The following is a 27,741-nucleotide window of genomic DNA, read 5'->3' as shown; positions in this document are numbered from 1 at the left end:
TTATTATTCACCTCAGAGCGATAGAAACCAAAGCAATAATCCATCCAGACACTGACCAGACCTAGATCTGCTTAACTTCAGCAAAGTAGTGGTAGTGTTATGTTCCTTCAAATCATATCCATTCTGGCCACTGACCACGTTGGCTGGGGCTTATTGGAGTTGGAGTTCAACAGCATTTAGAGGGTACCTCATTGACTACCCTCAACTTATGGGGTTATTCTTATTTTTTAAGGTCCCCAAACCTACAAATGGCCTCCCACTCAACAACGCTACAGTTCCCTATTGCTCAGAGCATGCAAAAAAGATCAAGGCTACACTTGTGTGCCTTTTCTACGTGTTATAATGGATTGCCTCAACTTTTCAGAAATGGAGAACTTCATGGATTTTTTATCCGCACCACTGAGTTAAAACATAGTAATGTAGTGATGGTCACTTGCCTGCCTGTGCAATTATAAAGTGCACGTGCAGTTTTATTCCTGCAGATGTTAGGTTTTTGTAGGAGGCACACATGGTGAATCTCTCACTTTAAGCTACAAACCCAACCCTTCATAAAATATTTTGATGGGTAATATGCTCTTCATAAAGTGCTGATACCAAACAATACCAAAATATGGCCATGATTTATTGTTCTGTTTCAGTGGTATTGACTAAGGAAGCAAGATTTTAAAAGCTGAACTATGTTGTTTTGGTGAGATGCTTCGGGTACTCTTTGGGCACTATCACAGGTGTCTGTGAGAGCTAGGGATGACTGTGATGGGCACCCCCAAACCTCAGAGCATGCAACAGTCCTCCCTTATACCAGACAACAGGCCTTAGAACAGGCCTTAATCCCACCTCTTGGATCTAAGAAACCCAGCCGATCGTAAGATAGGTGACATAAGAAGACATGCTCCAACTCTTCTATAGAGCTTATTTCTGGAGCACAGGATGGGTCGGAAAAAGAGGAGGACGATGCAGGTCAGGCAAGTGGAGGGCCAGGTACTTCTCCACCCTCTCCTGCACCAGTGTCTCCCAGAATCAGGAGGAGACTGAAGAGGGATGAGCAGAGGAAGATTCCACGCAGGCGTAGTCTCCGACTGCGTGCAGGCAGCCCATTGGGGGGAGGTACAGAAACTGGTGGAGGGGGAGTGACCCCCTGTTGCTGCAACTGCTCCAGAGAACACAGACCTGGGAATAGTTGCCTGGACGCTAAAACTGGTGTTCGTGGCTATTCTGAGCCAAAGCTTTGACAATAAAGAGTTAGCTATCTGCTGTTAGCATTGTTTTGGGAACACCCTTCACAATATATATCAGCAAAATTAATTAATATTATTATTAACAACACATGAGATCTGATTAGGGCAGTTAAAGTCTTGTACTCTCCAACTCCAAGTAGCTCAGCCTGCGTTTTTCCTTCCCTTCAGCAGCATTTTCTGCTGAAATAGCAGTACTCTGAACTACAGCCATGATGACCTCTGACAATGGAACTGGCAGGCTGTAGCGGGATGTTACACTCTCCTGCTGCTGTTGTATAGTGGGGTCTTAAGATGACGCTATTAGTTAAAATAGACTGGCTGTTTTAAAAAGTGAATAAGCGCCCATTATGATAGACTCCCATATTACGTCAGTTGGAAAAATGCCTGCAATTGATAGCACCTTTGGGGGTTGGGACAGGGCTGGATTAACCATTAAGCAAAATAACCACGTGCGTAGGGCTTCAAGGGAAGGGAGGGGCACCACAGAAACTTTCCATTGCCAGATTTACCATGAACCAGCAACTCCACCTTTCGGTTTACAAATTCTGAGATAAAAGCTAGTAATTAAATTGTTCATATCATGGAATAAAGTGGAAGTATACGAAAATAAGCATCGTTTTCCATCTCACTGTAGGTTTTCTTTCATTTTGAAAAATAGGTTTTCATTTTATGGCTTATTATTCTGTGTTTGTGTGTGTGTGTGTGTGTGTGTGTGTGTGTGTGTGTGTGTACACATATATGGGATCAAAATCTTTTAAGTGCAAAGGGCTCTAAAGTTCTTAATCCGACCACCTCCTAGTCCATGTGTTAAGACAGGCAGGGGAACATATTTTCTAACGACTTCAACATTCCCAGTTGCTGGCTTTCAGAAAACAGACACTCAGCTGCTGCTGCAGCATAGTAGTGGTGATGTGTCTCATCCGCTGGCTTTAAGGCCAGTTAGTCCCTACACCCTCTGAAGCAGTGGTGGACTTTGGGCCCTCAAATTTCAGCAGCACCTGTGCGATGCTAAAATTCAGCCTCCAGCCTATTGTGTTCTGTTCTGCAGCATTGTTTTGGCTGCACCGATTGCCTAAAACCACCTCTGCTGTGAAGTTGCCTTTCTTATTCGTTGTTCTAACATGACTGCCCTTGAACCTTGAAGTAGTGTCGGACGTTCAGGTTCCAAACCAGCGTTAGGGAGCCAAAACGTTCAACTCGCAAAGTTGTTCAGGATCGAAGGTACGACTGTATTTTAAAAGAGTAAACAATAGAATTTATCGACTTTGCTTTTCCTTTTCAACTACCAAAGGCCTGTGCAGAGAGCAGCAGGCGATACCCCTGCCTGAAGCCCTGGAGAGTGCTTGCCAGTCAGAGTAAACATTGCTGGGCTTAACAGATAAGCCTTCTAACTTTTCTGGAAGGGCACCTTGGAGGAACATTGACAGACCGCTTTAGGAACGCTGTTCTAAAGCTTTTGAGCTTCGATTCAGAAGGGACTGCTCTTTCCGACAACAGTTTACAGTACAATCCTAATCATGCTAGACAGTCAGTATGATTTAGTGATTAGTGTGTTGAACTAGGATCTCGGAGTCCAGAGTTCGAATCCCCACTCAGCCATGAAGCTTGCTGGGTAGCCTTGGGCCAGTCACGGTCTCTCAGCTTAAGTTACCTCGCAGGGTGGTTTGTGAGGATAAAATGGAGAGGCACAAGAACCCCCTACACCACCTTGATATCCTTTGAGTAATGGCGGGATAAATATAACAATTTAAGTGTCTACTCAGAAATAAGTCCTATTGAATGCAATGGGGCTAGCTCCAAAGTAAGTGGGGTCAAGTTTGTAGTCTCTCATAAGGGGAAGGCTTTTGGCCACATGACCTGGAAAAACTGTCTGAGGACAAATGTCGGCTCCCTCAGCCAGTAAAGCGAGATGAGCGCCACAACCCCAGAATCGTTCACAACTGGACTTACCTGTCAGGGGTCCTTTACCCTTACCTTTTTAGGAAAGGCTTGCTTATGCGATAAGGTTTATTTGAAGAGACCAGGTTAGTTTTGGGGGAATTTGTGACTCCTATCCAGATTTCCCTAATCCTGAGAGCGGAGGGAAATAACCTCATCTTTCTTTTGTGTACATTCTGAGACAAATATATGGGAGAATTCCCGAACAGGTTTCGTGTGCCATCTCCATCCATAACGCACAAAAATTGTGACATTTGTTACTATGGCAACTAAACGGCAAAATAGATTTAATATCCTGGTAAAAGGGTATTCAGTGATTGAAATTCATCACATTCTGCCTGAGTGGTTGCTGTTGGTGTTGAGGCACCTGTATTGTCAGCTAGCGACAGGGTGGTGAAACAGGATCAATAATCATCCTGTGGATGCTATGTCATGTCTTCCATGCAGCAAACTCCCTGTCCCCATTCACAACTGTGTTGAAATGTGGACTCCACCTCTGCAGTAATTTTTATTTTTTTCAAACACGAGTTCTTGCAAGGGTGCTCAGTCCTCGGTCATTAAGGCATCTTATCGCTGCAGTAAGCAGCAAGCCTCACAATTTATGCCCTGTCAACCTATTCTTTCCAAAGGTCGGTGCCTCCGTAATAGCGCTGCTGTAATTGAGACGACACTCGAGGACTGTCACACTAGAGGAGATATGATTATGTCATGGGTACTGGGTGTTCATTATTCATTCATGTCTATTCTAGCTGTCGCACTTGCTACAATTACAATGACTCTCTAATGAGAAAAGGGTTTTGTAGCTACCCAACTATAGAATCTCTTCCCGGTGCGGGGGGGGGGGAGCTATTCATAAAGATCTCTTAATGAGTTTCTCTTTAAAGTCCTTGAAGCATCCCCTTGTTCACATGGTCACCAGAACGGGTAAAGGGTTATTTCCTTTCCGCCATTCAAAACAACGCTAAAAGAGCAAAGTGCTATAGTTTATCATTACATATAGTCAGGTGGTGAAGGTGCCAAAACAGACAAAAATTAAGATGACACTGGGATGACCATACATTGGAAATGGTGAGAAGGGGGGAATCAGTGTGCCTATTGCCTGTGACTAAACAATTTTGATTTTACAAACAAAGCAGAATCATTGATTGTTGTTGTTTAGTCGATTAGTCGTGTCCGACTCTTCGTGACCCCATGGGCCAGAGCACGCCAGGCACTCCTGTCTTCCACTGCCTCCCACAGTTTGGTCAAACTCATGCTGGTAGATTCGAGAACACTATCCAACCATCTCGTCCTCTGTCGTCCCCTTCTCTTTGTGTCCTCAATCTTACCCAACATCAGAGTTTTTTCCAGGGAGTCTTCTCTTCTCATGAGGTGGCCAAAGTATTGAAGCCTCAGTTCCAGGATCTGTCCTTCCAGTGAGCACTCAGGGCTGATTTCCTTAAGAATGGATAGGTTTGATCTTTTTGCAGTCCATGGGACTCTCAAGAGTCTCCTCCAGCACCACAATTCAAAAGCATTAATTCTCCAGCGATCAGCCTTCTTTGTGGTCCAGCTCTGACTTCCATACATCACTACTGGGGAAACCATAGCTTTAACTATACGGACCTTTGTTGGCAAGGTGATGTCTCTGCTTTTTGAGATGCTGTCTAGGTTTGTCATTGCTTTTCTCCCAAGAAGCAGGCGTCTATTAATTTCGTGACTGCTGTCACCATCTGCTGTGATCATGGAGCCCAAGAAGGTAAGATCTGCCACTGCCTCCATTTCTTCCCCTTCTGTTTGCCAGGAGGTGATGGGACCAGTGGCCATGATAAAGCTGAGGAAATGGTGCAGCTCTTGGGCTTTGGCTGCCAAATGGTCTCTCCTTTTCCCACTCACACTTCCATTGTAATGGTTTATCTCTCCTCCCATGGGCTCATTCCTGTTTGGTATATGATGAATGTTTTGAGCTGCAGCACTTAATAATAAATACAGGGGTTTTCCATTATAGATGTACAGTACTTATCAACAAGGGACGTTGGTGGCGCTGTGGGTAAAACCTCAGCGCCTAGGACTTGCCGATCGCATGGTCGGCGGTTCGAATCCCCATGGCGGGGTGAGCTCCCGTCGTTCGGTCCCAGCTCCTGCCCACCTAGCAGTTTGAAAGCACCCATAAAGTGCAAGTAGATAAATAGGTACCACTCTGGCGGGAAGGTAAACGGCATTTCCGTGTGCAGTTCTGGTGCCGGCTCGCCAGAGCAGCTTCGTCACGCTGGCCACGTGATCTAGAAGTGTCTCCAGACAGTCCTGGCCCCCGGCCTCTTAAGTGAGATGGGCGCACAACCCTAGAGTCAGACACGACTGGCCCGTACGGGCAGGGGTACCTTTACCTTACTTATCAGCAACAAGTGAGAGTTTGGCTATGCAAAGCAGTAATAGCAGAACTGCTTGAGAATTTTTCATTATTATTATTCAGCATCATAAGTAGCGATAAGCTTAGTAAAAGATAAGCTTAGCAATGAAGGTGAGTTTATGAAGAGAGAAGCGTATCATTTCATAACGATGATCGTTGAAAAGTGAGGTGGTAAAATAGGCTATGCTACTTCTGGCTTGCATGTGGGATGTGGCACTTTTTAAATTAAAACAAAACAAAGCTACTTGCAAGTAACATACACATTGCTGAGAGAGCATCTGCTTCAGCCAGTTTGCTGCTGTGATTGTTTTCTTATTTGTAGGGACATTTTTAGGTGTGAAAGCATTACAAAGACTGGTCCTCTACCTGCAGCCTGAAATAGTTCAGTCTGTCTTACCTCCTTGTAGTCTATTACTTCATTTCCACCTCATGCGTGCATTCTCAGCTAATGAGTTCTTAGCTAATTGTGTGAAGTGGCCCTAGAGCAGGCATAGGCAAACTCAGCCCTCCAGATGTTTTGAGACAACAATTCCCATCATTCCTGACCACTGGTCCTGTTAGCTAGGGATGATGGGAGTTGTAGTCCCAAAACATCTGGAGGGCCGAGTTTGCCTATGCCTGCCCTAGAGCTAATATGGGAGTTAGCATTCTGTTCTCATAGTAGCTGTCTGAGGTAGGTCCTTACTGTTCCCATTTTACAGAATGGGCAATTGCAGCTGAAGAAACCACCCAGGATCATTCCCTACAATGGAAGTCCCCCAGGTGCACCTACAACAAATTTATCCTATTAAATGTCTTAAATACCCCAGTGCATTGGTGTGGTACGGGAAAAGGTTGCTAGCCCTTTTGAAGTGCTGAATGGCCTGTTTGCTATTTATTGGCACAGACCATTTAGATTTAAACGATTCCCTGATACGCATCTCTGTGGTGTTTGCTTAGCCATCCACAGGCTTTATTTATTTTTATTACTTTCAAAATTTATTTTAAAATATTCATAGACCACTTAAACATCAAAATGTGTCAAACTGGTGCACAAGTGAACAAAGGGCACCCGAGGCCAACAGCCAACAATAAAAGAGCATTAAATACAAAAATACTGTAGTATTATTAGTTTTATATAGCATGGTTTGAAGAGATATTCTGACACGTTGGATTAAATGCATGTTCAAAAACATTTGGAGCTTCCTAGGGAGTCAACTTCTTCCTCTGTTCTGCAACACTGCAAGTTGGATGACCAAGTGTTTCATAATCAGGTTTCAGTAACTGTGTGAATATATAATAATCTAAGTCCACTTTTCTCTTTCTAGTTGATAGCGTCCATTGTGTTCATCAGCTTTGGAGTGGTAGCAGCTTTCTGTTGTGCAATCGTTGATGGTGTGTTTGCAGCCCGACATATAGTAAGTATGCCTTTTTAATATTCCTCTCTCCCCTGGTTAGCTTTTAATTTGTGCCTACTAAGCCATTTCTGGTTGTGGTGAAGATCTAGTGATCCACTTCAGGTTCAGCGTGTGAGCGGTGTAGTTGGACCATTAGCAGTTATGGAACACGCATTTCCATGTGTTTAGTGTGGTTCGCATGTTAGGATCATTAGGAAAGGGACCGAAAATAAAACTGTCTATATGATAGTTGAAATATACTCAGAGTCGCAATGTGATTTCATGCTCTTTATTCAGCTCATAGTGGTGAGGAGGAGTGAATGAAAGTCCCCTCTGCTTTATATACATTATTTACACAATGGGCTGCACATGATTGGCTAATTCCGGAATTCTACTGTAAGCCAATCAGGTTGTGGATTCACTTCTATCTGGAGCAGGATTGGGTGGTTCCTGCCAACCAATCATACTGCTGCATTGTTCTAGGACCAATCAGACTGCTGCATTCTGAATCCTATTGTTCTAGGACCAATCAGACTGCTGCATTTTGGATCCTATTGTTCTAGGACCAATCAGACTGCTGCAGTTTGGATCCTATTCAACTCAGTACATAACAATAGTGCTTGCTTTGCAATTTTCTGGTGCAGCAACACTGCCTATGGTTATGGACACCACAACTCAAAAAGGATATTGTATAGCTGGGAAGATGCAGAAAAGGTTAACCAAAACGACTAAACGAGGGTAACCAAAACGAAAAGCTTACAACACATGGGTTTTTAGTTTGGAAAAATGGCCTGTAAGGGCATTGGGGAACATGACAGGGGTATATATAGGGCAGCAGTTAAGGGCAGCATTCAAAACTCCCATTGCTCTAGGCACATTTTGCAACAGGGAATTTCGTCAGTGTGAGCAGTTTCTGAGCTCTTGGCGCAGTACTGCACCTGAGATTTCAGATTAAAACTGCAGAGTAGAAGGAAAGGAGGACCTTTTTCTGCCTCCCCCATAGGCGCCGACTCCATGGGGCTTGAGGGGGCTCGAGCCCCCTCAAAAAATTTTTTGGGGGGGCTCAGCCCCCCCAATAATCTCGGGCGGGCGCCCTTCCAGCAGAGCGCCGCCGCCGTCCCCCGCCTCCTCCTCACCTGCTCCTTCGCCAGCCAGCCAGCCGCGCGCCCTAATCGGAGGCACTGCCGGAAATCCCGCGAGAACAGGGGAATCCCGACTGGCCACACCTCCCAGCCAGCCAATCGGCTGGCTGGGGGGGCGTGGCTTGCCCTATTTAGGGCCGGAGCCACTTTATTTGCATATTCATGAGCTTATTTATTATTCATGAGCTTTCCCGGGCCCCCCCAATATTTTTTCTAAGTCCGCGTCCCTGGCCTCCCCACTTCCAGCTACTCTCTGAAGACTGGAGAAGAGACCCTCTTAAGAATATTAGGGTGGGTGGGCAGGGGAAGCATGGATTTGGTTTTTTTGCAGTCTTCAGATGAGGACTAGAACCATGTGAAAAACGAACATAGGATTTTAGCTGCAGTTCATTCATTTTCAGCTTTGTATTCTCGTTACAAAAAAAGCACGCCTAGGCATTCCCTTGTTGCGCCCATAACCTAGGTTTAAGGTGCCATTGAGCCCCTAGCTTTCATATCTCTGTTTCTATCACTGGATAGCTGGTGAGCTGACTGAATTGCATTCCACCATTATAAAATTATGTGAGGTATGGAAAAAGTGGCGAGAGAGAGTTGTTTCCTTCTCTCTCTTTCATAATGATAGAAAACAGGGCCATTCAATGAAACTGGAAATGCTGGACGGTTCAGGACAGTACAAAATAAATGACTTCAGCATGCAACACATGAGTGGGGAAACGCCTATTGTGCTCATAATAAAATAATAATGATGAATTTTATTTATACCCCGCCCTCCCCAGCCAATACCGGGCTCATGTCATGCTTGCAGGCTTCTCATACGCATTTGTTTGGCTGCTGTAAGACTAGGATGCTGGGGTTTTGGTATAATCCAGAACGGCTCTTCCTATGTTCTTATTATTTCAGAAATGTGTGCAGGGAAGTCAGTACTCTCTTTCCTGTACAGCAGACAGGGGTCTAAGGCAAAGTGATGTTTGATACCTAGGTAGGTTACTTCCTGAGTTTATGTTAAAACTTGAACTAGAGTAGGCTTTCCCAAACTTGGGTCCCCAGCTTTTTTTTTTTTTACTACAGTTCCCATCATCACTGACCAATGGTTCTGCTAGTTAGGGATGATGGGAGTTGTAGTCTAAAAACAAACTGGAGACACAAGTTTGGGAAACCCTGAACTAGAGTCTTCCTGGTTCATAGTCTTGGTCCCTTGGTGCTCTGAAACTGTTGGGAAATTTAGTGAATCTGAGGGGGTGAAAGATGTGGAGGTAATAAAATATATATAAAAAAATATAGAGCTGGAAGAGAGAAGTTAATTTCAAGGTACAGAAGTTTCACATACAAGTGTTGTTGTTTTTTCTTTTTTGAAAGTTAATGAATATATGGAAATATGGAAGAAAATAATTATTATTATTATACTCACTTCTCGAGGCTCCATAATCCCCCCCCCAAAAAAATGGGTCAGTATTGTGAGGAAACCACAGTATAAAAATATATGAAGTGACAGGATTGTGTGATGGAGTACTACTCATGTCAAATATAACTTAACCACCCTTGATCACAGCGAAATATATAATGTGGCATCTTATTTTTATTTCAATCATGTTTTCATTAAAAAAAATGGCAATCATTTATAAGAAATAATGCACAATCTTTTTCACTGTGTGCCTGTTTTCTTTTTCTTTTTTGCCTGTTTTCTTAATGCAGATAATTTATTTCTTTCCTGCTTTTCTTAAAAAGTCATGCGCAAAATAATGAAAATTAGCTATGTTCTGTCTTTCACAAAGTACCTCCAGCTTTTTAAAAAATAAAGGAGAGGAGGGGATCCATTGTTATCACATGTGAAGATGGCATAAATTTGGCACAAACACTACTGAAGAAAAATGTATTTCAGGATATATAGCTCCACATGATTTGCCCCATTCAGAGGAAAAAAACACTTCACTTAATAGAAAGCTCTATAGAAAAGCACTTAAAAAAATTAGAAGCTGATGTAAAAGGGACTTGATTTAAAGTACCCCTGTCTCGTGTGAGAAATCATAATACAGATGTCGTTTGCTTTATTCACATTCATCCCAGCGTTTGTGTATTCAAAACCACTATTTACCTCCCCCCATTTTTTAAAAAAGTGGAATGCCTGGATCAACTGAAACAAATTAAGGTGGAAGTAGTTTGTAATGATGTTAGTTCGGGGCAGGGCGGGGGGGAATACGGATATTACAGGAATCCATTATCTGTGAATCATGTTTGTTGGTGGTATATTGTTACACAGCAGTAGAGCTGGCCCTTGCATGTAACTTAATATCCTTTCAAAACAACAAAACAACCTTTTCACCAGGCATGTAGAAGACAGTTGCTCCCCCTTGTGATCCTATAGCTTGGCGGGGGTGCGGGGGTGAGGACAAACTTTCAAGGCACTTCTCTTCACCCAAATACAGTGGTACCTCAGGTTACAGATGCTTCAGGTTACATACGCTTAAGGTTACAGACTCCGCTAACCTAGAAATAGTACCTCAGGTAAAGAACTTTGCTTCAGGATGAGAACAGAAATTGTGCTCCAGCGGCAGCGGGAGGCCCCATTAGCTAAAGTGGTGCTTCAGGTTAAGAACAGTTTCAGGTTAAGAACAGACCTCCCGAATGAATTAAGTACTTAACCCGAGGTACCACTGTACTTAAAAGGGAATGGTGTGGGTTGGGAGGATAAGGTATTTATTTTGCAATGCGCTTCTCCAACCAAAACATGTCTAAACAAATGTGAATATTAGTGGGGAGGTGTGCATAAAATGTATCTATTAGTGAAAGTAACATACAAAATGCATTCTATTAGGGAGGTTGCTTGGGGGAAAAGTGCACGTTAGGGAAAGAGTGCACACACACAAAAATGTATTTTTGAAGAAATTTATACTAAAGTGCTGATGAATGCTGAGGATTACCGGTAATTGCAGTCTAATGATGGCATGTGAGCAGAATTTAAGACTGGGAAAATGAGAACCTGAGGGAAGTCAGATTTGACAGTCAAATTCAGTGTAGTTTGCTTCTGAGTAAGCGTCATAGGATTGCACTGTTAGGTACTTTTCCTTCTGGGATATGGGTGGCGAGGTCAAAACCACTGAGCCTCTTGGACTTGCCAATCAGAAGGCTGGCAGTTCAAATGTGCACAATGGGGTAAGCTCCCATTGCTCTGGCCCAGCTTCTGCCAACCTAGCAGTTCAAAAGCATGCCAGTGCAAGTAGATAAATAGGTACCACTGCGGTGGGAAGGTAAATGGCATTTCCTTGCGCTCTGGTTTCCTTCATGGCGTTCCGTTGCACCAGAAGCGGTTTAGTCATGCTGGCCACATGACCCAGAATGCTGTCTGTGGACAAACACCGGCTCCCTCAGCCTGAAAGCAAGATGAGCGCTGCACCCCATAGTCGTCATTGACTGGACTTAACTGTCCAGGGATCCGTTACCTTTACCTTTTACCTTTACTTTTCCTTCTCCTTCATCAAATAGTAATCAGTATGAGTTAATTTTTAAGAGTATGGCAAAATCCTGAGTGGGGAGGCCCTTATTAAAAGTTTAACCTCTTTCATTATGGATCCTTTTTTAAGAATTTGTGAATTCCATGGTGCCGTCTGTGGGCTTTTTTCTGGAACAGGAGGGCATTTCCTCATCCTGTTCCATAAAAACCACTGTATCATACATAGAACATGCTATAAAATGAAGATTTGGGACAGCATGATGCATGAATCATGTTAATTTTAGTGTCAGGGAGCTTTTGACGCTAAAAATCCCACAGGGCTGTCTTTGTTAGTCTGTTGCCTTAGAAACATACAAAGAATCCTGTGACACCACAGAGACTGATAAATTTGTTATGGCATAAATGGTTGTGGACCTCAGGCCATTTCAAATAATCAGAATGGCGCCTCTTGTTCACACATGCCTACTCTTTCTCCACTTAACCGTATTGACATATTTTTGGAAAAACCAATGCTACCAGTAAAATTCATTCTATTTATTGGCTCTCTGTAAAAATAGAAGCAATTCTGTTGATAAACGGCAAGGCAGTAGGAAACCGAACTCAAATAATATGCGATGCCTCCCCACAATTGAATTAGCCAATCGCTTTGAAGGAAAACGTTAGGCCTATTTTTCCTTCTCCATGGTGGTGCAAGATGCAAAATCATAACTAATTACCTTTAATATCATTTCCTGAGTGAGTCATTAACGTAATTGCACAGCTCATATGGTAATTTCTTTTATAAAAAAATTAAATTAGCATTCATCATTCCAAATGGGAAAGTAACTTTAATTCACTTCTTGGGTTTAGATTTTCTTTGTGTTTAAAGCTCAGCGGCCTATTTTATAGCTTTGTTTTATTTTTCTCAAGAGCTTTTACATGATTGGTGATGATTAGTTAAAGGGACAAAGAACTTGCAGCTGTCCAAATGTTTTTTAACTACAACTCCCACCAACCCTAGCATAGCCAAAGCTCAGGGGTAATGGTGCTTGTATGCCAACAACATCTGGAAGGCTGTAGGTTCTCCTTTCCTGATTGAAAGCAAATATCTGGGTGTTTACCTAGAGATGATATGAAATGTATATAACACCATATAACACCGGTCTTGAAAGACCTACATTGGCTCCCAGTACGTTTCCGAGCACAATTCAAAGTATTGGTGGTGACCTTTAAAGCCCTAAACGGCCTCTGTCCAGTATATCTGAAGGAGCGTCTCCTCCCCCATCGTTCTGCCCGGACACTGAGATCCAGCTCCGAGGGCCTTCTGGCGGTTCCCTCACTGCGAGAAGCGAAGTTACAGGGAACCAGGCAGAGGGCCTTCTCGGTAGTGGCGCCCGCCCTGTGGAACGCCCTCCCATCAGATGTCAAAGCGATAAACAACTACCTGTCATTCAGAAGACATCTGAAGGCAGCCCTGTTCAGGGAAGTTTTTAATATGTGACATTTTAGTGTATTTTTCATCTTTGTTGGAAGCCGCCCAGAGTGGCTGGGGAAACCCAGCCACATGGGCGGGGTACAAATAATAAATTATTATTATTATTATTATGTATATGCAATTTTCATGGTATTTCTTTATTTTGAAAATGTGTCTCAGGCTACGCGGTTTGCTGCAACTTTTATGCCATTAATTCCTTTCTTCCAAATGGGGCTGTGCTTACAAGGCTGTAGCCTGGACCCAGATTGTGACCTAAGTGCAAACAGTTTCTCAGGTTGCCAGCAGGACCATTTCAATTAGCAACAAGCCATCAATAACATGATGGAAAACTGGACTTTTCTCAGGCAATAAGCATGTTGATACAGTTGTAAGGTGTACCTTCCAACTTACTGGAAAACAAAGTTGCCCATAGGACACAAAGGCTTAAAACTACAGTGGTACCTTGGGTTAAGTACTTAATTCGTTCCGGAGGTCTGTTCTTAACCTGAAACTGTTCTTAACCTGAAGCACCACTTTAGCTAATGGGGCCTCCTGCTGCTGCTGTGCCGCCGGAGCCCAATTTCTGTTCTTATCCCGAAGCAAAGTTCTTAACCTGAAGCACTATTTCTGGGTTAGCGGAGTCTGTAACCTGAAGCGTATGTAACCTGAGGTACCACTATACATATTAAGAGTCTTGGTTAAGGCTCTTTTTGTCTAGGGAGACACATTAGAACTTTCCATACAGAAGCACAAGACTGGTTGCTGAGGTGTCTGAACACTTTGTTTATTACTCTTACATTTTAATATTGTATTGTGAGTGACACATGTATTGTTTAAGCGCTACGTGCTTTTCTGCGAATTTGACAATTGTTTATTTTGCACCAGAAAAATAGTAGCATCCCTTTTTAAGAGGGGTGAAAGAGATTGATATATTTTTTGGATATGCAAGTAGGAAAAATCCAAGTCTGCGTGGCGTTAGAATATATCACCATGGCATCACTGTTTGTTTGAAAACTGGCTTGAAAACAGTGCTGTGTTTTTCAACCCAGGAACATATGTTCCATGTCAGCATAAAATCAAGCAAAGTTGAGTTGGCAGAAATTACTTCACAAGGACACTACAGCAAGGTGCTTTATTTTAATGCTATTTGTAGTGATGTTACAAATGTGGATATTTTTTTTAATGCAGTGCCATGACAACAAATGTATAGCAGATAAACAGAGAAAGTGCTTGGCCCATGAAAAGCTATGGAGAACATGGAAGCATTCATAATTATTATAAATAAATCTGATCACTTACCTCTCCTGATTTTTGCAGTAATCACAGTGATCTGCCTGGCTTAGAGCTTCAACTTACTGACCTTATTATTTTATCTCAAAACTGCTGAAGAAGTGTAACTTAGACATATGTTTAGAAGTTTCGCTATATAGAGGGGTATCTGCCAGGAGCTACTAATTTCATAGTCAGCAGCAGAGAGTAAAAATAGAAAAATGCAGATACTGCAAAGGAAAGATGAATTCTCTGCCTGGCAGCATTTAGAATCCCAAGCTCAAGACAAAGTATACCCCAAATACATTATAAGTTTTGTGGCATTGTCTCATAAGTTCAGATCCACTGTGAGCACATTCAAATCTAAATAAAGGAGATATAATTTTTTTGCACGTGAGAACAAATTCTGCCAGCCTGCTGAACTATCGGGTAGTTATGGGCTGGAACCAAGTTTGATTCTCAGATACTTGTAACAAGTACCAGTTGCTTTGTCTTGCTTTTAAAATATCAAATTATTTTGTTCTGTTTTTAAAAATATACATTAGTGCCCTTGGGGTGTTAGAGGAACAGTAGTACCTGTGATGGGGGACACACTGTGCTCCTTCTGGGGTCGTTTGTCCATCTTTGGTCCCCACCCAGCTCTCACCTGTGGCTCCTAGAAGCTGTCAGCATGCAACAACAGCCACACCCCGAGAAATGGCTTCGAGTGACTGGCAAAACTGGGTGAGGGTAGCTGATGGGTCTCAGACTCTTGGTGAGTTAGGGACTTCACCCAGCATGCAAAGGCAGGGTCCAGCAGATTTAGCATAGTGGATCCAACGGTCAAGGAGCCAGTTTCTGCGTGCGCTGTAGACGGAAGTGAGAGGCAGATGGGACTCATCAACCTGGGAAGGTAGCCCTTCTAGGAAAAGGAAGCTTTGATCCTAAACTTCTGCTGCCTTGTGGGATATCTTCAGTAGAAGAAAAGGCTAAGGAGTAAACCCTATACTGTACAAATCCAGAGTGGAGTCCCTAAGGTGGTTGGATGGTGTCTTGTATGCCTCCTTTTGGCAACTCCTGCAGCCCAGCTGGTGCCAAGTGTATTGCTCTGCTTTGCTTTGGACCACATGAGCGAAGCCGGTGGTCTTGTTGTCTGGGCATCCCAGGACCTCCATACACACCGCCCAGGGTTGTGCCCCAAAGAGGTCACTTGGGTGCTGCTAACACAGCAGTTTGGCATCACCAACAGAGGCACACTCCGTCGTTTCTAGAGGCAGATGGATGGCTTTCAATCATATTCTCAGGGCAGTTAAATTGCCAGTTGGTTTTGGATTTCTAGCTCACTCAGTCTCAAACATGGGCAGTGAATGAAAACATTTAAGCTAGGGGTAGGGAACCTTCTGTTAGATTCCATGTGCAATCAGGTGGAAGTCTGACGGATCATGCAATGTGTGTCCTTGCTTTGGAAAAGCTAGTGTAAGCTTTAAATGATCTGTAGCTTGTGCTTTCTGATTTCACACTTTCTATGAGTTGTATAGATATAGCTACATTCCTCTAGAGGGCGCACACACTCTTTCTAATATTGGAAACTTTTATTTTAAAAAAGTAATTCAGCATTCTGTCCTCACAGTTGCCAACTAGATGCCCATGGGAAGCTAACAAGCAGAATGTGAGTGCAGTAGGAGTCTATCATTCTGAACTGATGTTCAGGGGTTGCTGAACATGACTAGTAGTCTCTGAAAGCCATATCGGTCATGAATTTGTCGAATCCCCTTTTAGAGCTGTTCAGATGGTCAACCATCACTACATGTTCTAGTGGTGAATCCCAGTTGTTATTATGGTTCTATGTCAGAGGATCAGAGACCCTTGTATATAACTCAGCAATCAGCATTTTCACCTAAGTCTATACCCAAATAAATACTGGGGGCTCTTGAAAACTCTCCCAACACAGAGGTTTGGGACATTGCAGGGCAATGACATGAAGCGAGATTCTCTTGCATTTTTCTGCAGGTTGTGGAAGGCTTGGTGCCCATTACTGTGGGTGTCTACGTGAGTTTTGATGATACAGTATAAGAGATCTGCTTACGCACATGTTGAAATAAATGATTTGTGGACATAGCATGTGTTGGACAGCAGTTAGCAAATAAAGCTGTCCAGTGAGTTCTTTATAGACAGTTCAGTAGCAGTATTTTCCTAGCTTTTAGATTTGGTCCATTTCACTTTTCCATTAGATTTGGTCCATTTCACCTTGCTGCTGTTAAGCAATTATAATGCCTATAGATATGCACTATATGTATTACTCATGTGATTTATGAGCTACTTAAAATAAAATCAGGTTTCGCCTCATTTTGATTCCTTATCTGGGGGAAGGGGTTTGTTAGAAAGCTCCAATTAGTCTAATCTAGTCCATAATCATTTGTGCAATGTATTTTGAGATCATTGATGGACAAGCAAAGCTTCCCACACCGATTTTTTTTAAAAAAGTAATCTAGTTTGGAATCTCTGCAAGTTTGATTAACAGAGTTAAGCTTGAATTTAAGCTAACCACCAAAAGCAACAACTTTAAGCATGGTTTGTGGCGCAGTAACCAAATTCTGCATGGTTTGTGTGTGTAACAAGACAAGATAGCGTGCTTGGTGGGGAACAAAGTTGATTTGACTGTAATTGGAAAACTGGTTTGGGATATCCTACTTTTCCTGAAGACTCAGGCTGTGTTCACACATAGACTCTGAAATGTACAGGGGTCATTTCCCCTCAGTGTTATTTTGTACATAGATGTTTGCAGTTGTACACACCTTCATCTAAAGCAGCAGCTACTCTCTGCGTTGTCTGTACCCACAGGTGTGCATGCTTTAAACTAGTGTGCAATTGTGTTTTCTATTCCTCTCTCCTCAATTAGTGTTTCCACAGATCTTTTTTTTAAAAAACCAGTCTTTCGAAAGGTGCTGGAAACTAGTATGTTGTATCTTGATATATAAATGATATGTATCAGTATAAAGAAGCAGCTAAGTTACTGTACTGCTTCCTGTTTGCCTATTTCATTCATAGACAAGTCAAACATACATTCCCAGCACAAAATGGATTATAACTGTTCCTTTAGACTGACAGTTAGTGTGGACCAAAGATGACAGGGGGATGGCGTGTGCACAGCACACCGAAAAGGTGCCTGCCTCCATCACTGAATGCACGTTGCCATGCAGGGTGTGCACAACCTCAGGCTTGCAGTCTTGAGTCTGCGCTTGGATCCTGCATTGCTCCTGAATGCACAAGAACTTTGATCAAACAAAGAATTCGTTAAGCATGTAACTGGAGAAAAGAGGAGGGAATGCCCAAGCAGAGTTTATTCCCAATATTCCTGACTATGGTTTGGAGGATGACAAGTAGGAACCGTTAGGATTCTTGCTCCGTATTTGCAGTCATGAGATTGTTGTCTATCACATGACGGTGTATGTTTTCATTCCACAGTGTGGGAAGTGATGGAGACAGGATGTTTTGATGTTACTGTGTTCCGTGGTGTGGGACTATTGTCCTTTGTTTCTTTCTCTCTCTGCAGTCTGATGAGAAAGAGGAAGGAGCTAAAGCAGAATGCTCTGAGTGTATTATATGTAAATAAAGTAGATTAGCCAAAATGCTGTACTACTGAGTTCTGTTACGCGAACTGCAAATACTCTGCAGGATCGTAAGTGTGCTGATGCCTCTTGGTATCAGTCGCTGTGATGTTCGGGCTGAAGAAAGCTTTGGAAGCTCCCGGACGACCAGGAGGGAGAGAACATGCCAGTCGGGCATGTGTCTCTGCCAGGGTCCTACACGAGAGTAGGATGATCCTAGCAGGAACTAGTTTTCGTTACTGCCCAACTGCTCTTGATATTAGGAATTGTTTTAGGCGATCCAATCTAAATGTTTATTTCTATAACTTAAACCTTCGAAATTGCAGTGTATGAATTGCCACCAGGGTAGAATCATTCCTTGCATATGCATCAGTAAGGATGATTATATTTTCCCAACACACATTACCCTCCCTGCTGAACATAACCACTTATGTCTTGCTTCCAAGCCAACAATTGTGTGTTAGAAAGGAAACACGTGGCAAAGTGTTCCTTGGCTATCTAATTACCTAAATGGACTTAACAACTTTACAAAATTGATGCAGTTTGTCTGGGAGATAATTGCAATAATGTATCTTAAAACCTTATCTTTTTCCCTTTTTTTTTTTTTTTGCAGGAACCCAGGCCTTTATATAATAAACGGTGCCAGTATTATTCAAGTGGAGTTGGATTCTTATATGATGTTTACCAGACCGAGGTAAGCTATTATAGTGTAGTTTTTGTAGCTTTATGAATGGGGAAAGCCACTTCCAAGATGACTAGGAGTATAAATGTTTTGCAGTCAAAGCACTTGGCCACTGTGGATTTATTTTCCAGACTTAAAACACACTATCATATTTGTAACAAGAATATTTTCTTTGGAATCAAAGCTATTCTCATTCCATTCTTGTTGCTTAATGGTCCCTTGGAATGCATTCCTTAGACATAACTCTTTTTTTTGTCTTTCTCTTTTTTACTGAGTGGCATATTGTCATATATACCCAAGTTCAAGTTAATAGGTTTATCCTGGCCCCAAACTACAACTCCACAGTGTAATAGTCTGACACGGTCCAACAATGTCTGCATTTCGTATTCAGATTTATTTTGGGTTGCGGTTCTGCAGCCAAGTACAGGAGCAGTTGTGGGTAAATGGACTTTTGACTAAAACCTTACACTGAATACATATTGTTTTTGGTCTGTGTTACTGTATGTTTTATGCTGAGCGTATATATGTTGGCAAGTTCTGAACAAAAGGCCCATCTATTGTTTTGCAAGCAGGACAAGGAACAGAAACAAAATTGGCCCCAAGGAAAGATGAATTCTGTAAAATAAAACAGAACAAGGCTACCTAACAAAGTTGAAGGGGATTTGAGCAGCCATTTTGCTCATGGGGATTTGTTTCCAAATCAGCACCAATTTCTGACCACAGTGCATGGTGTAAACTTAGTGAACAGAACTTCAAGTCTCCCAAATGAAGATTTGCTACCTCCTCTTTCTTCAGGTGACATGTTACACCTTAAACAGCAAGTGTCAGCTGAAAGTGAAGAGTAACACATGCTACTGCTGCGATTTGTACAATTGTGAAAAGTAAGTACCTGTGGACAGCAGGTTTGGAGGGCTCCTGTCAGTCTGAGCCTCTTCAGCCACAGTCTGTTGTAACCCAATGGATGCTGCAATCTGTAGTCTTATAAAGCAGACACGTATCTTCCTGCAAAAGTCACTATTATAGGAGGAACCTATTCATTTGCTTTTTCAGCCAGGCATGTGTTTATAATGTTAGTCATAAAATCTGGGGAGAAACTATGCTTTACCTGGCTGTCTAATACAAACCCACTTAGAATGAATGACGCAATAGAATACATCAGCCAGGCCTCTTTTACTCCAGTTCTGATGATCTGCTATTAAACACAAGTTCAGTGGGGAGTGGGCAATAACTAGGTTTTTCCCCTGTGATTATTATTATTCCACTCATCTGACTGGGTGACTTCCAACAAATTAAAACACAGTAAGATTTCAAACATTTAAAACTTCCCTATACAGGGCTGACTTTAGATTTCTTCTAAAAGTCAAGATGGTTGTTTATTTCCTTGACCCAAAACACCCTCCCTTGCTCATATTCATGTCAGCACTTGTAGAAGAAAATGCCATGTTTTTGCGAGAGACGAAAGTGGAGTGGGCAGAAGGGGAACCCAGTTGGAAAGTAGCTTGTAGATTTTGTCACTAATAGATAGAGGGCCTTCTCAGTAGTGGCGACCGCCCTGTGGAACGCCCTCCCTTCAGATGTCAAGGAAATAAGCAGCTATCCTATTTTTAAAAGACATCTGAAGGCAGCACTGTTTAGGGAAGTTTTTAATATTTAATGCTGTATTGTTTTTAACAAGTGGCTGGGGAAACCCATCCAGATGGGCGGGGTATATATTATTATTATTATTATTATTATTATTATTATTATTATTATTATTATAACAGATTCGTTTATTCTGCCTGCCCCAAGCAGTGGCCTTAATTTCTTTCTATGCTTTCTATCCAGAATTTACTTAGGTTACTCTCTTTGCTTGGGCCACTTCCAGCTCAGATGTAAACATTAGGATGGCTTTCAGACATTTTTGTTTTCATTTTTTTTCCTTCAAATTTCTAGTCTACCCTAAACCTAACCACAGCCATTAAAAAACAAAAACCTAGCCACCCTCCAGAAGTAGTACACATTGGAAAACTCCTTCCATCACAATGTCTGGCAAACTGCTATATTTTGAATACCAGAAATGTCATCAGTTTTTCATTGTTTGAATGAGAGGACGAAGGGAAAAGTAGGTGCATTCTGGGACATCTGTGTGCAAAAGTCCACACAGATGTGCTCTGGGTTTTCTTTTTGTAAATTGCTGCTGATGTGATGTTCTTCCCTCCCGACCCACCCCCTTCTCACCAGCTCAGAACACACTACCAGCTATTACGAGTTCCTTGGCGTGAACAGCTGTCAGGATGTGGTCCACTTGTACCGGTTGCTCTGGTCCTCCACTGTCTTGAACATCATCGGGTTGTTTCTTGGCATAGTCACAGCAGCCATACTTGGGGCATTTAAAGATGTGGTAAGTCTCGAAATGCTAGAGGCATTTTATACCGATGGGAGGCAACGCAGTAGGTCTCGGGCTTCCATGCAGAACATGTGGTTGGGACTATTGCACAAGGAATGTCTGGAGGGAGGGGATTAACTCTTTTATTGTCAAAAGTACATTTACAAGTTAGGAAAAGGCATGTCCCCCAGACCAGTGTGCCTTGGCTGTTGCTGTAACTGCCTTATCGGGTGCACACCTAGGAGTAGCAGAGAGACTCGAGCTGTGGACAAGCAGGAGAAAGACTATGCCTGCATGTAACCTAATTCTGCTCCTCCCTTTTCATCCTCCTCTGGTCCTGGGAGGCAGTGGAGCAGGAGAAGTGGGGGCAGTAGGAGAAGATGTGGAAGCCCTTGACTCTACACCAGCCTGACCTCTCTCTCCTTCCTCTTGCACCTGTTCTCCACTCTCCAATCCTACAGCTTCTCCTGCTTCTGTCTCTTGGCTGTTAATGTCTCTTCCAGATCACAGATCCCTTCTCCCAGTGCCCACTCATCAAAATTCAGCCACCACCCCTCAGTGTCCAGACAGTCCCTGACATCTTGTATTTTTATGTTGTTGTAGCCTAGCCTAGAACTTTACGTGAAAGGGCAAGTAACAAAAATGTTTGGAGGTGCTAGGTGTAGAGTACAGTACTAGGTTTACCCAGAGATTCCAGGGTGTCTGGAAGTCTTTGCCTGTGCAGCTGTATGTGTGAAGTCCCCACCCTTATAGATGTTTTCACTGTACATGCAGACACCATGGGGTGAGCGGGGACTTCTTGACACATGTAGCATCAGGGGTCAGGATGTTTCATACAGCTCTGCTCCATGTTGTTAGAACACCTTAAGGCTAGCATATCGTCACCTTGACACATCAAAGGCGCCCTGCACATGCAGATTTCTAGCTGCATGAGGAACTGCACATACAGTTCCTAAGTCTTAAAGCAGCCTTCTTCAACCTGATGCCCCCCAGATGTTTAGGACTACAACCCGCTAAGCCAAGAGTTGTAGAAATAAACTTCTGGAGGATACCAGCTTGATAATGGTTGCTTTTATTGTTATGGTTTCATGAGTGCTGCTGCAGTAAGGTGTGTGTTTTTTGGCCATAATTATTTTTTGACTGCCGGACCCAGTCTTCTCCCCCCTCCCCCCTCAAATGTCTGATGTCATTGCCCAAAATCTGTCTATGCCGGCATTTACACCACAGATGATGGGTTAAAGTTGGGATTTGGGTACATACATGTTCAGCAGCCCACTAATACTGAACGCCCAGAGCTGCTCTGTGCACTGAGGCCTTGAAAACCCATGGATTTCAATGGAATATAAGCAGCCTAATTTTGCGCAGGATTTTTGCACTTTGCCATTTTTTGTACTTATTTTAATGGCGAAAGTTGTCTTGGTTTAGTCTCCCCCAAGCTGCCTATCTGCATTTCATGCAGCTGGTTGATACATTACTCTCTGAGATGCTCTTGATTCCTCAAAAGACAGGCAGACGCTTTCTAAATTATTTGTTTAAGGCATATGTGTTCTTTTTGTGACCTAGATGCCTGAAAATATTGGTTGGAAGAGTAATCTTTAGGATGAAAACCACAGGCAGGATAAATAGAACTTCCTTAGTTCTCTGCTTCTTGTGCTCATGTTGGATTTCCATGCATCTATTAGCCGAGGCTGATGCCTGAATATGCCAGCACCTTTGAAAGTCACACTGAATTTGGAGGACCTGTGTATGCACCAAGTATCACGTAGAGTTAAGTTTCACGTTGAGCTAGCATTTGCCATCTTGTAGTTTAATGTCAGGTGAAAGAAAGGCAATTAGAACCAGTGAATCTTTTCAGAGTTTCAAATCCTTATTCCTGGATTTGCTTTTTATGAATACAATCCAGCTGGAGACGACTGGCACAAGGTCCAAACAGTGCTATTTCCAAATCCTACTTAAGTTGTTAATAGGGAGCAATTGCAGTTTCCCACAATGCATATTTTGTCATGGTGCCTTTCTGCTCTTCAGGCCACAAAGAGAATCGTAACCATTTTTTAATTTGAAGTTTGCATGCCAGTTCCTTACAGCTTGCTCAAAGTATTGTTAGAGATTTCGTTGAGATTAGCATTAAAGTCCCAAAGCAAATGGCAAGGAAATAAACTGTGTCAGTTGTACAACACAAGCGAGTGAAAAGTACGGACAAATGGTTTCTTGGTGCCCCCCAGGCTAAATTCCTGGTATCTCCTTTGTTGCTGGATTTCCATGTTTGTTTGTGTGAAGTAAACTGCTAATAGATTTGAGTCACTTCCCCTCTCCTTCCTTGAGCAGTGTCAAGGGTCAGCACTGGACTGGGAGAAGACATTAAATAGAGCAGGGGCAGGCATCCAACAAGAATGCAGGGAAGTAAGAATAAGTGAGGGGAAATGGAATTGTTCTTCTAAATGTCATCGTCCCCTAAAGCTCTTAAAAATAGCTCTTGAATTTATGAGGAGGTAGCTTGGCATGATAGTGCACATGAGTAAAAAATTGCTGCATGTTCTTTGAAAATTTGACATTGAGAGGCTAGAGAAGGGGTGGCCCTTATGTTGGCCTGGGGTCTTACTGTGGAGGAATCATAACATTCAATGCACATTTGAAAAGAAGAACTATTTACAGGAAGCCCCACTATGCTTCCTTCCCATCTCAAGCACTCTTGACTAGTGTGCGGTTTCTGAATAAATGTTGAATTTGGTGTGTTACCATTTGCACTGTATTCTGCTACTGGGTTGCTTTTGTCGGGTAGTCACAGCAGTCAGACGAAATAGAGAGAATGCTCAGTGAAATAATTCCTCCCAACCAAGATACCTACCTTTTAAAAAGAGGAGCTTGGTGCATTTCTTCCACAGATGCATTTGGACTTCCACAGCAACATTTTTATAACTATTTGTAGTCTTTCAGAGAAAGGCATTTTCCTTACACCGGCAGCTGCGTGCTCCTTGAAATGTGTAAAAGTGGAAAGCTATTCCTATTACACACATTCTGGTCTACGTTGAAAGTTGGGCAGGGGACACAATACATTCTAGTGTGTTAAGGTCACAAGCAGGGGATGTGCCTGACTCAGCTCCCTTCCTTAAAAGTGTTTTGCAAGGAACAAATAGAAGCAGGTTTGGCACCAAAGTGTTTCGACATTTTTCTAAGGTAAAAGGTGCGGGAGGCGGTGGAGGACAGGAGTGCCTGGGGTGCTCTGGTCCATGGGGTCATGAAGAGTCGGACACGACTAAACAACTAAACAACAACAAGGTAAAAGGAAGAGATGGGAGTTTTATCTTGTAAAAAAAGTCTTCTGTTCCCCAATCTGCAGATGTGGGATAGCATTTTGCCTCAACTTGTATCATGCTGTTCACGAAGGTGTCATTCAATGTACCAATGGATATGGAAAAAGTAGTTGATGAATATAAAAATTAAGCATGGGGCATAAGCAAAATGTACTGATCTAGCTGTCTTCCACAGGTGCCTCTCTCACAAATTGCCTTCAGCTCTGGCCCTCCACCACAGATTCTTTACAATCCAGCTCAGCAGATTCTGACGTATGCTGGGTTTTGCCCTTCTGCAGCAACTGTTCCTCATTATGCTTCCTACCATTTACCCCTTCAGGTATAGTAGAGGAAGAGTTCCACTTCCTTTAACTGTAAATCAGATGCACCGTTATGGTGCTGCTAGACTGTGCTTGTGGCGGCTGTTTGTGTGTGGGGGTGGGGGTGGGGGTGGGGGTGGTATGTATCAGACTAGCACTGAAAGTAGTTTTCAGCACTTTTAAAATAATTATTCACAAATCAAGTGTTATATTGTTTGTTTCTACTACAATTTAATATGTTAAATGGCCAGTGTCGCAGGTGCTCTGCTGAGAACACAGAATCAAAATTGGAAAGACAAGCCAGAGCTGCAGGAATGACATACGAGCCGACAATTTGTGTGTGGCTGGGTGTACACAGCAGGGATAGGGAACCTGTGGCCCTCTAGAAATTGCTGAGCACAACTCCCATCACCCCTGACCAGTGAGGGTGATGGGAACTGGAGCTCAATGTTGGAGGGCCACAATTTCCCCTTGTGTTCAGTGTTGGTGAATTAGGCCACAGAATCATAGTGTTGGAAGGGACCACAAAGGTCATAGAGTTCACCCCCCTGCAATACAGGAATCTTTTGCCTGAATTGTGGCTTGAACCCATGACCCAGATATTAAGAGTCTTATGATCTACTAACTGGGCTTTCCCATTGTGAGTCTCTCTGTGTATACCAGGGGTCAGCAACCATTTCCAGCCGTGGGCCGGTCCACCATCTCTCAGACCATGTGGTGGGTCAGACTATATTGGGGGGGAGGGGAATGAACGAATTCCTATGCCCCACAAATGACCCAGAGATGCATTTTAAATGAAAGCACACGTTCTACTCATGTAAAAACACGCTGATTCACGAACCGTCCATGGGCCGGATTGAGAAGGCAATTGGGTTGCATCCAGCCCACGGGCCTTCCTCTGGTGTATACCGTAGTTTTCTGTGTAGAAGATGTCCCCATGTATAAGATGCCCCCTATTTTTAGGGACTCCAATTTAAGAAAATAGGGGAGAGATTGCCCCGTGCATAAAACGACCCACAGTTTCCCACATAATTTTAAAGTAAAAAAAACACCTAGTCTTATACATGGAAAAATATGGTATATTACCGCAATTATGCATAAGTGATGGGTTTTTAGTTGTTTTTTTACATATGTTTATATATATGCCTAATTCTCTTTTGAAGTCCAGTTAGCAGCTAATCACTGAAAACCTTTTGTTTTGCTACAGCCTACCAACAATTTCCCAACAGCATCATCTACCGATATTTCTTTATCCGACGACACTCAGCCACCATCTCAGCCCAGCTCTAACTATGGCTTGCCTCCCAATGCTCCTCCATTATATACACCATATTTCCTGTCAGGTGAAAAGCCTCCACCGTACGTACCATAGCCAAGACACCAGTATCAACAGGTAGCAGGTTTAAAAACAAAAGCCTTGGCAGAAATGTGTGCTAACTAGCTAGTGGTCTTTCAGGAGTGTCATATTGTGTGGCATGTTATTTATCAGCTTTAAACCCAAATAACATGTTGACAAGATAATGATTGCAAAGCAGGCAGGCATCACAGACAGATTAGTCAAATATTGCATGCAGTCCTTTTCAACCTACCTTTTAAACTAACATGCATCCCCCTGCACCTACAAAGCAACTATTATTCTTAAAACAGAGCTAAGATCTAGGTAGCCACATACAGCCTGCATTTGGATATTAATGATAAATCTGGTTTATTATAATGGAAATGAATTAGGTGAGCCTTGGGTTCGTGACACTCCTTGTCCTCTTCCAATGCAGCTGTAATGAAAAGTTCATGCTTTTGTTTCCTTTTCCAGTTAACACGGTTTAGTGTTGTCTGAACCCTAAAGTATGGTTAATCTTAATCATGGCTTACTGAAAAAAGCCCCCCAAAAGCCACAGTTAAGACTAACCACAGTTTGTTTGCAATTGCACGTAACAGTACTATGATTTGTCAAACACAGAATCAAGTTTTTGAGATCCTTCTCACAGTCATACTGATTATATGGGGGACACATGAACTAGAAGCTTACCTAGATTTGTTCCTGTAACAGTTTATGGTTATGTCTGAATGCAGGCGTTGTGCGCTTGGTGGCCCAAGATACTAGATGCAAATAAACAGCCTTTATATTGCAAGGGGGTGTCCATCTTTACCCAGAGAGAATAGCTATGCAGATACACATCTGAGCTGCATGTGCAGCAGTTCACTGCACAGTGGCAAAGCCACTTTGTATGTAAATCACTTCACAAAGCTGCAAAACTCTGGCTTCTTAGTTTTATTTCCTTATTCATAAGAGTTGGGTTTAGAATCTAAAAGGGAAAGATACTTTTATCTTTCTTTCATGGCATTAATATCTTCTTTTGGGTGGATAGGTCTTCCAAAAGATTGTGACGGTTATTTTACAATAAAATATATTGTGTGTAATATATTTGTACTTTTAGTCTATGCATGTTATAGATGAGATTAAATATCATAATTTAATATGAACTGTTTTTCCAAAGGGTTAAAATATACTGAAGGATCAAAGTATTTTAAAATATTTGGATTTATTCTCTTGTCTCAACAGTTGTACTGTGCAGTAGTTACTGCTACTAAAAATAAAGTTATCTTTTCCATATGCTACAGATTCAACAAGCGATGCAGTATTTAATGTTGGTACATAACAAAGGCTGTATTAAAAGCTTCTGTTGCTATTTACAGGGAAGCAACCTTTGGCAGAGGTTTGGAATGAGACAGGGAGTGGCTTTGGTTTCAGGATTTATCTCAGGATGGAGTCCACAGGCTACCCATTTCTAGCTAGAGTTTTTCACATTATGTAGAATGAGACAGCGGGGTGGGTGGAGGATAATGATGAAGAAGGAAAAGGACTAGAAAGCAAGCAGGACATGGAGGCGGTTTATACCAGGGATGTGGAACCTGTGGCCCTTGAGATGACATGGGACTCCAACTCCCATCAACCACAGGCAACATATATCTGGACAGCCACAGGTTCCCCATTTCTGAATATGGTTGATGGAACAGAGCAGGCAAATATAATAAATGGGACTTTTTAATGAAAAGTTCAGATTCAATGTAAAGAAAGGAAATGCACACTTTTTTTGGTTGGGGAGCTGTAGGATAAAAATCTAAGAATTGCTAATTTTGGGAAGTATTAATTAGATATGCTCACATTAAAACACAAACCAAACTGAATTTCTTACCCATCCCTAACTATGAGCAAATTGGAAGCAAGTGGGGTGAGCGTCAAAAGGGG

The 27,741-nt window shown here is 42.5% G+C and overlaps 1 protein-coding gene across 3 annotated transcripts in view; it reads left to right on the top strand.

Annotated features, from left to right (window-relative positions):
* The window catches only part of TMEM255B (transmembrane protein 255B), a 59,012-nt gene extending 31,898 nt beyond the window's left edge, over positions 1 to 27,114 (top strand). For all 3 annotated transcript variants that reach the window (XM_082218830.1, XM_082218829.1, XM_082218831.1), the window contains 6 exons: positions 6,870 to 6,959; positions 18,451 to 18,531; positions 19,315 to 19,400; positions 20,740 to 20,899; positions 24,371 to 24,514; positions 25,702 to 27,114. In XM_082218830.1, coding sequence (XP_082074956.1) covers positions 6,870 to 6,959; positions 18,451 to 18,531; positions 19,315 to 19,400; positions 20,740 to 20,899; positions 24,371 to 24,514; positions 25,702 to 25,866 — 726 coding nt within the window. In that variant the 3' untranslated portion in view covers positions 25,867 to 27,114. The remainder of the gene's footprint in view (positions 1 to 6,869; positions 6,960 to 18,450; positions 18,532 to 19,314; positions 19,401 to 20,739; positions 20,900 to 24,370; positions 24,515 to 25,701) is intronic.
* The last annotated feature ends 627 nt before the right edge of the window (positions 27,115 to 27,741 follow it).

The sequence above is a fragment of the Podarcis vaucheri genome, assembly GCF_965113315.1.
Source record: "Podarcis vaucheri genome assembly, chromosome: 4".
NCBI lineage: Eukaryota > Metazoa > Chordata > Lepidosauria > Squamata > Lacertidae > Podarcis > Podarcis vaucheri.
Note: the sequence above shows the minus strand (reverse complement) of the source record. Positions and strands in the feature narration are given on the sequence as shown.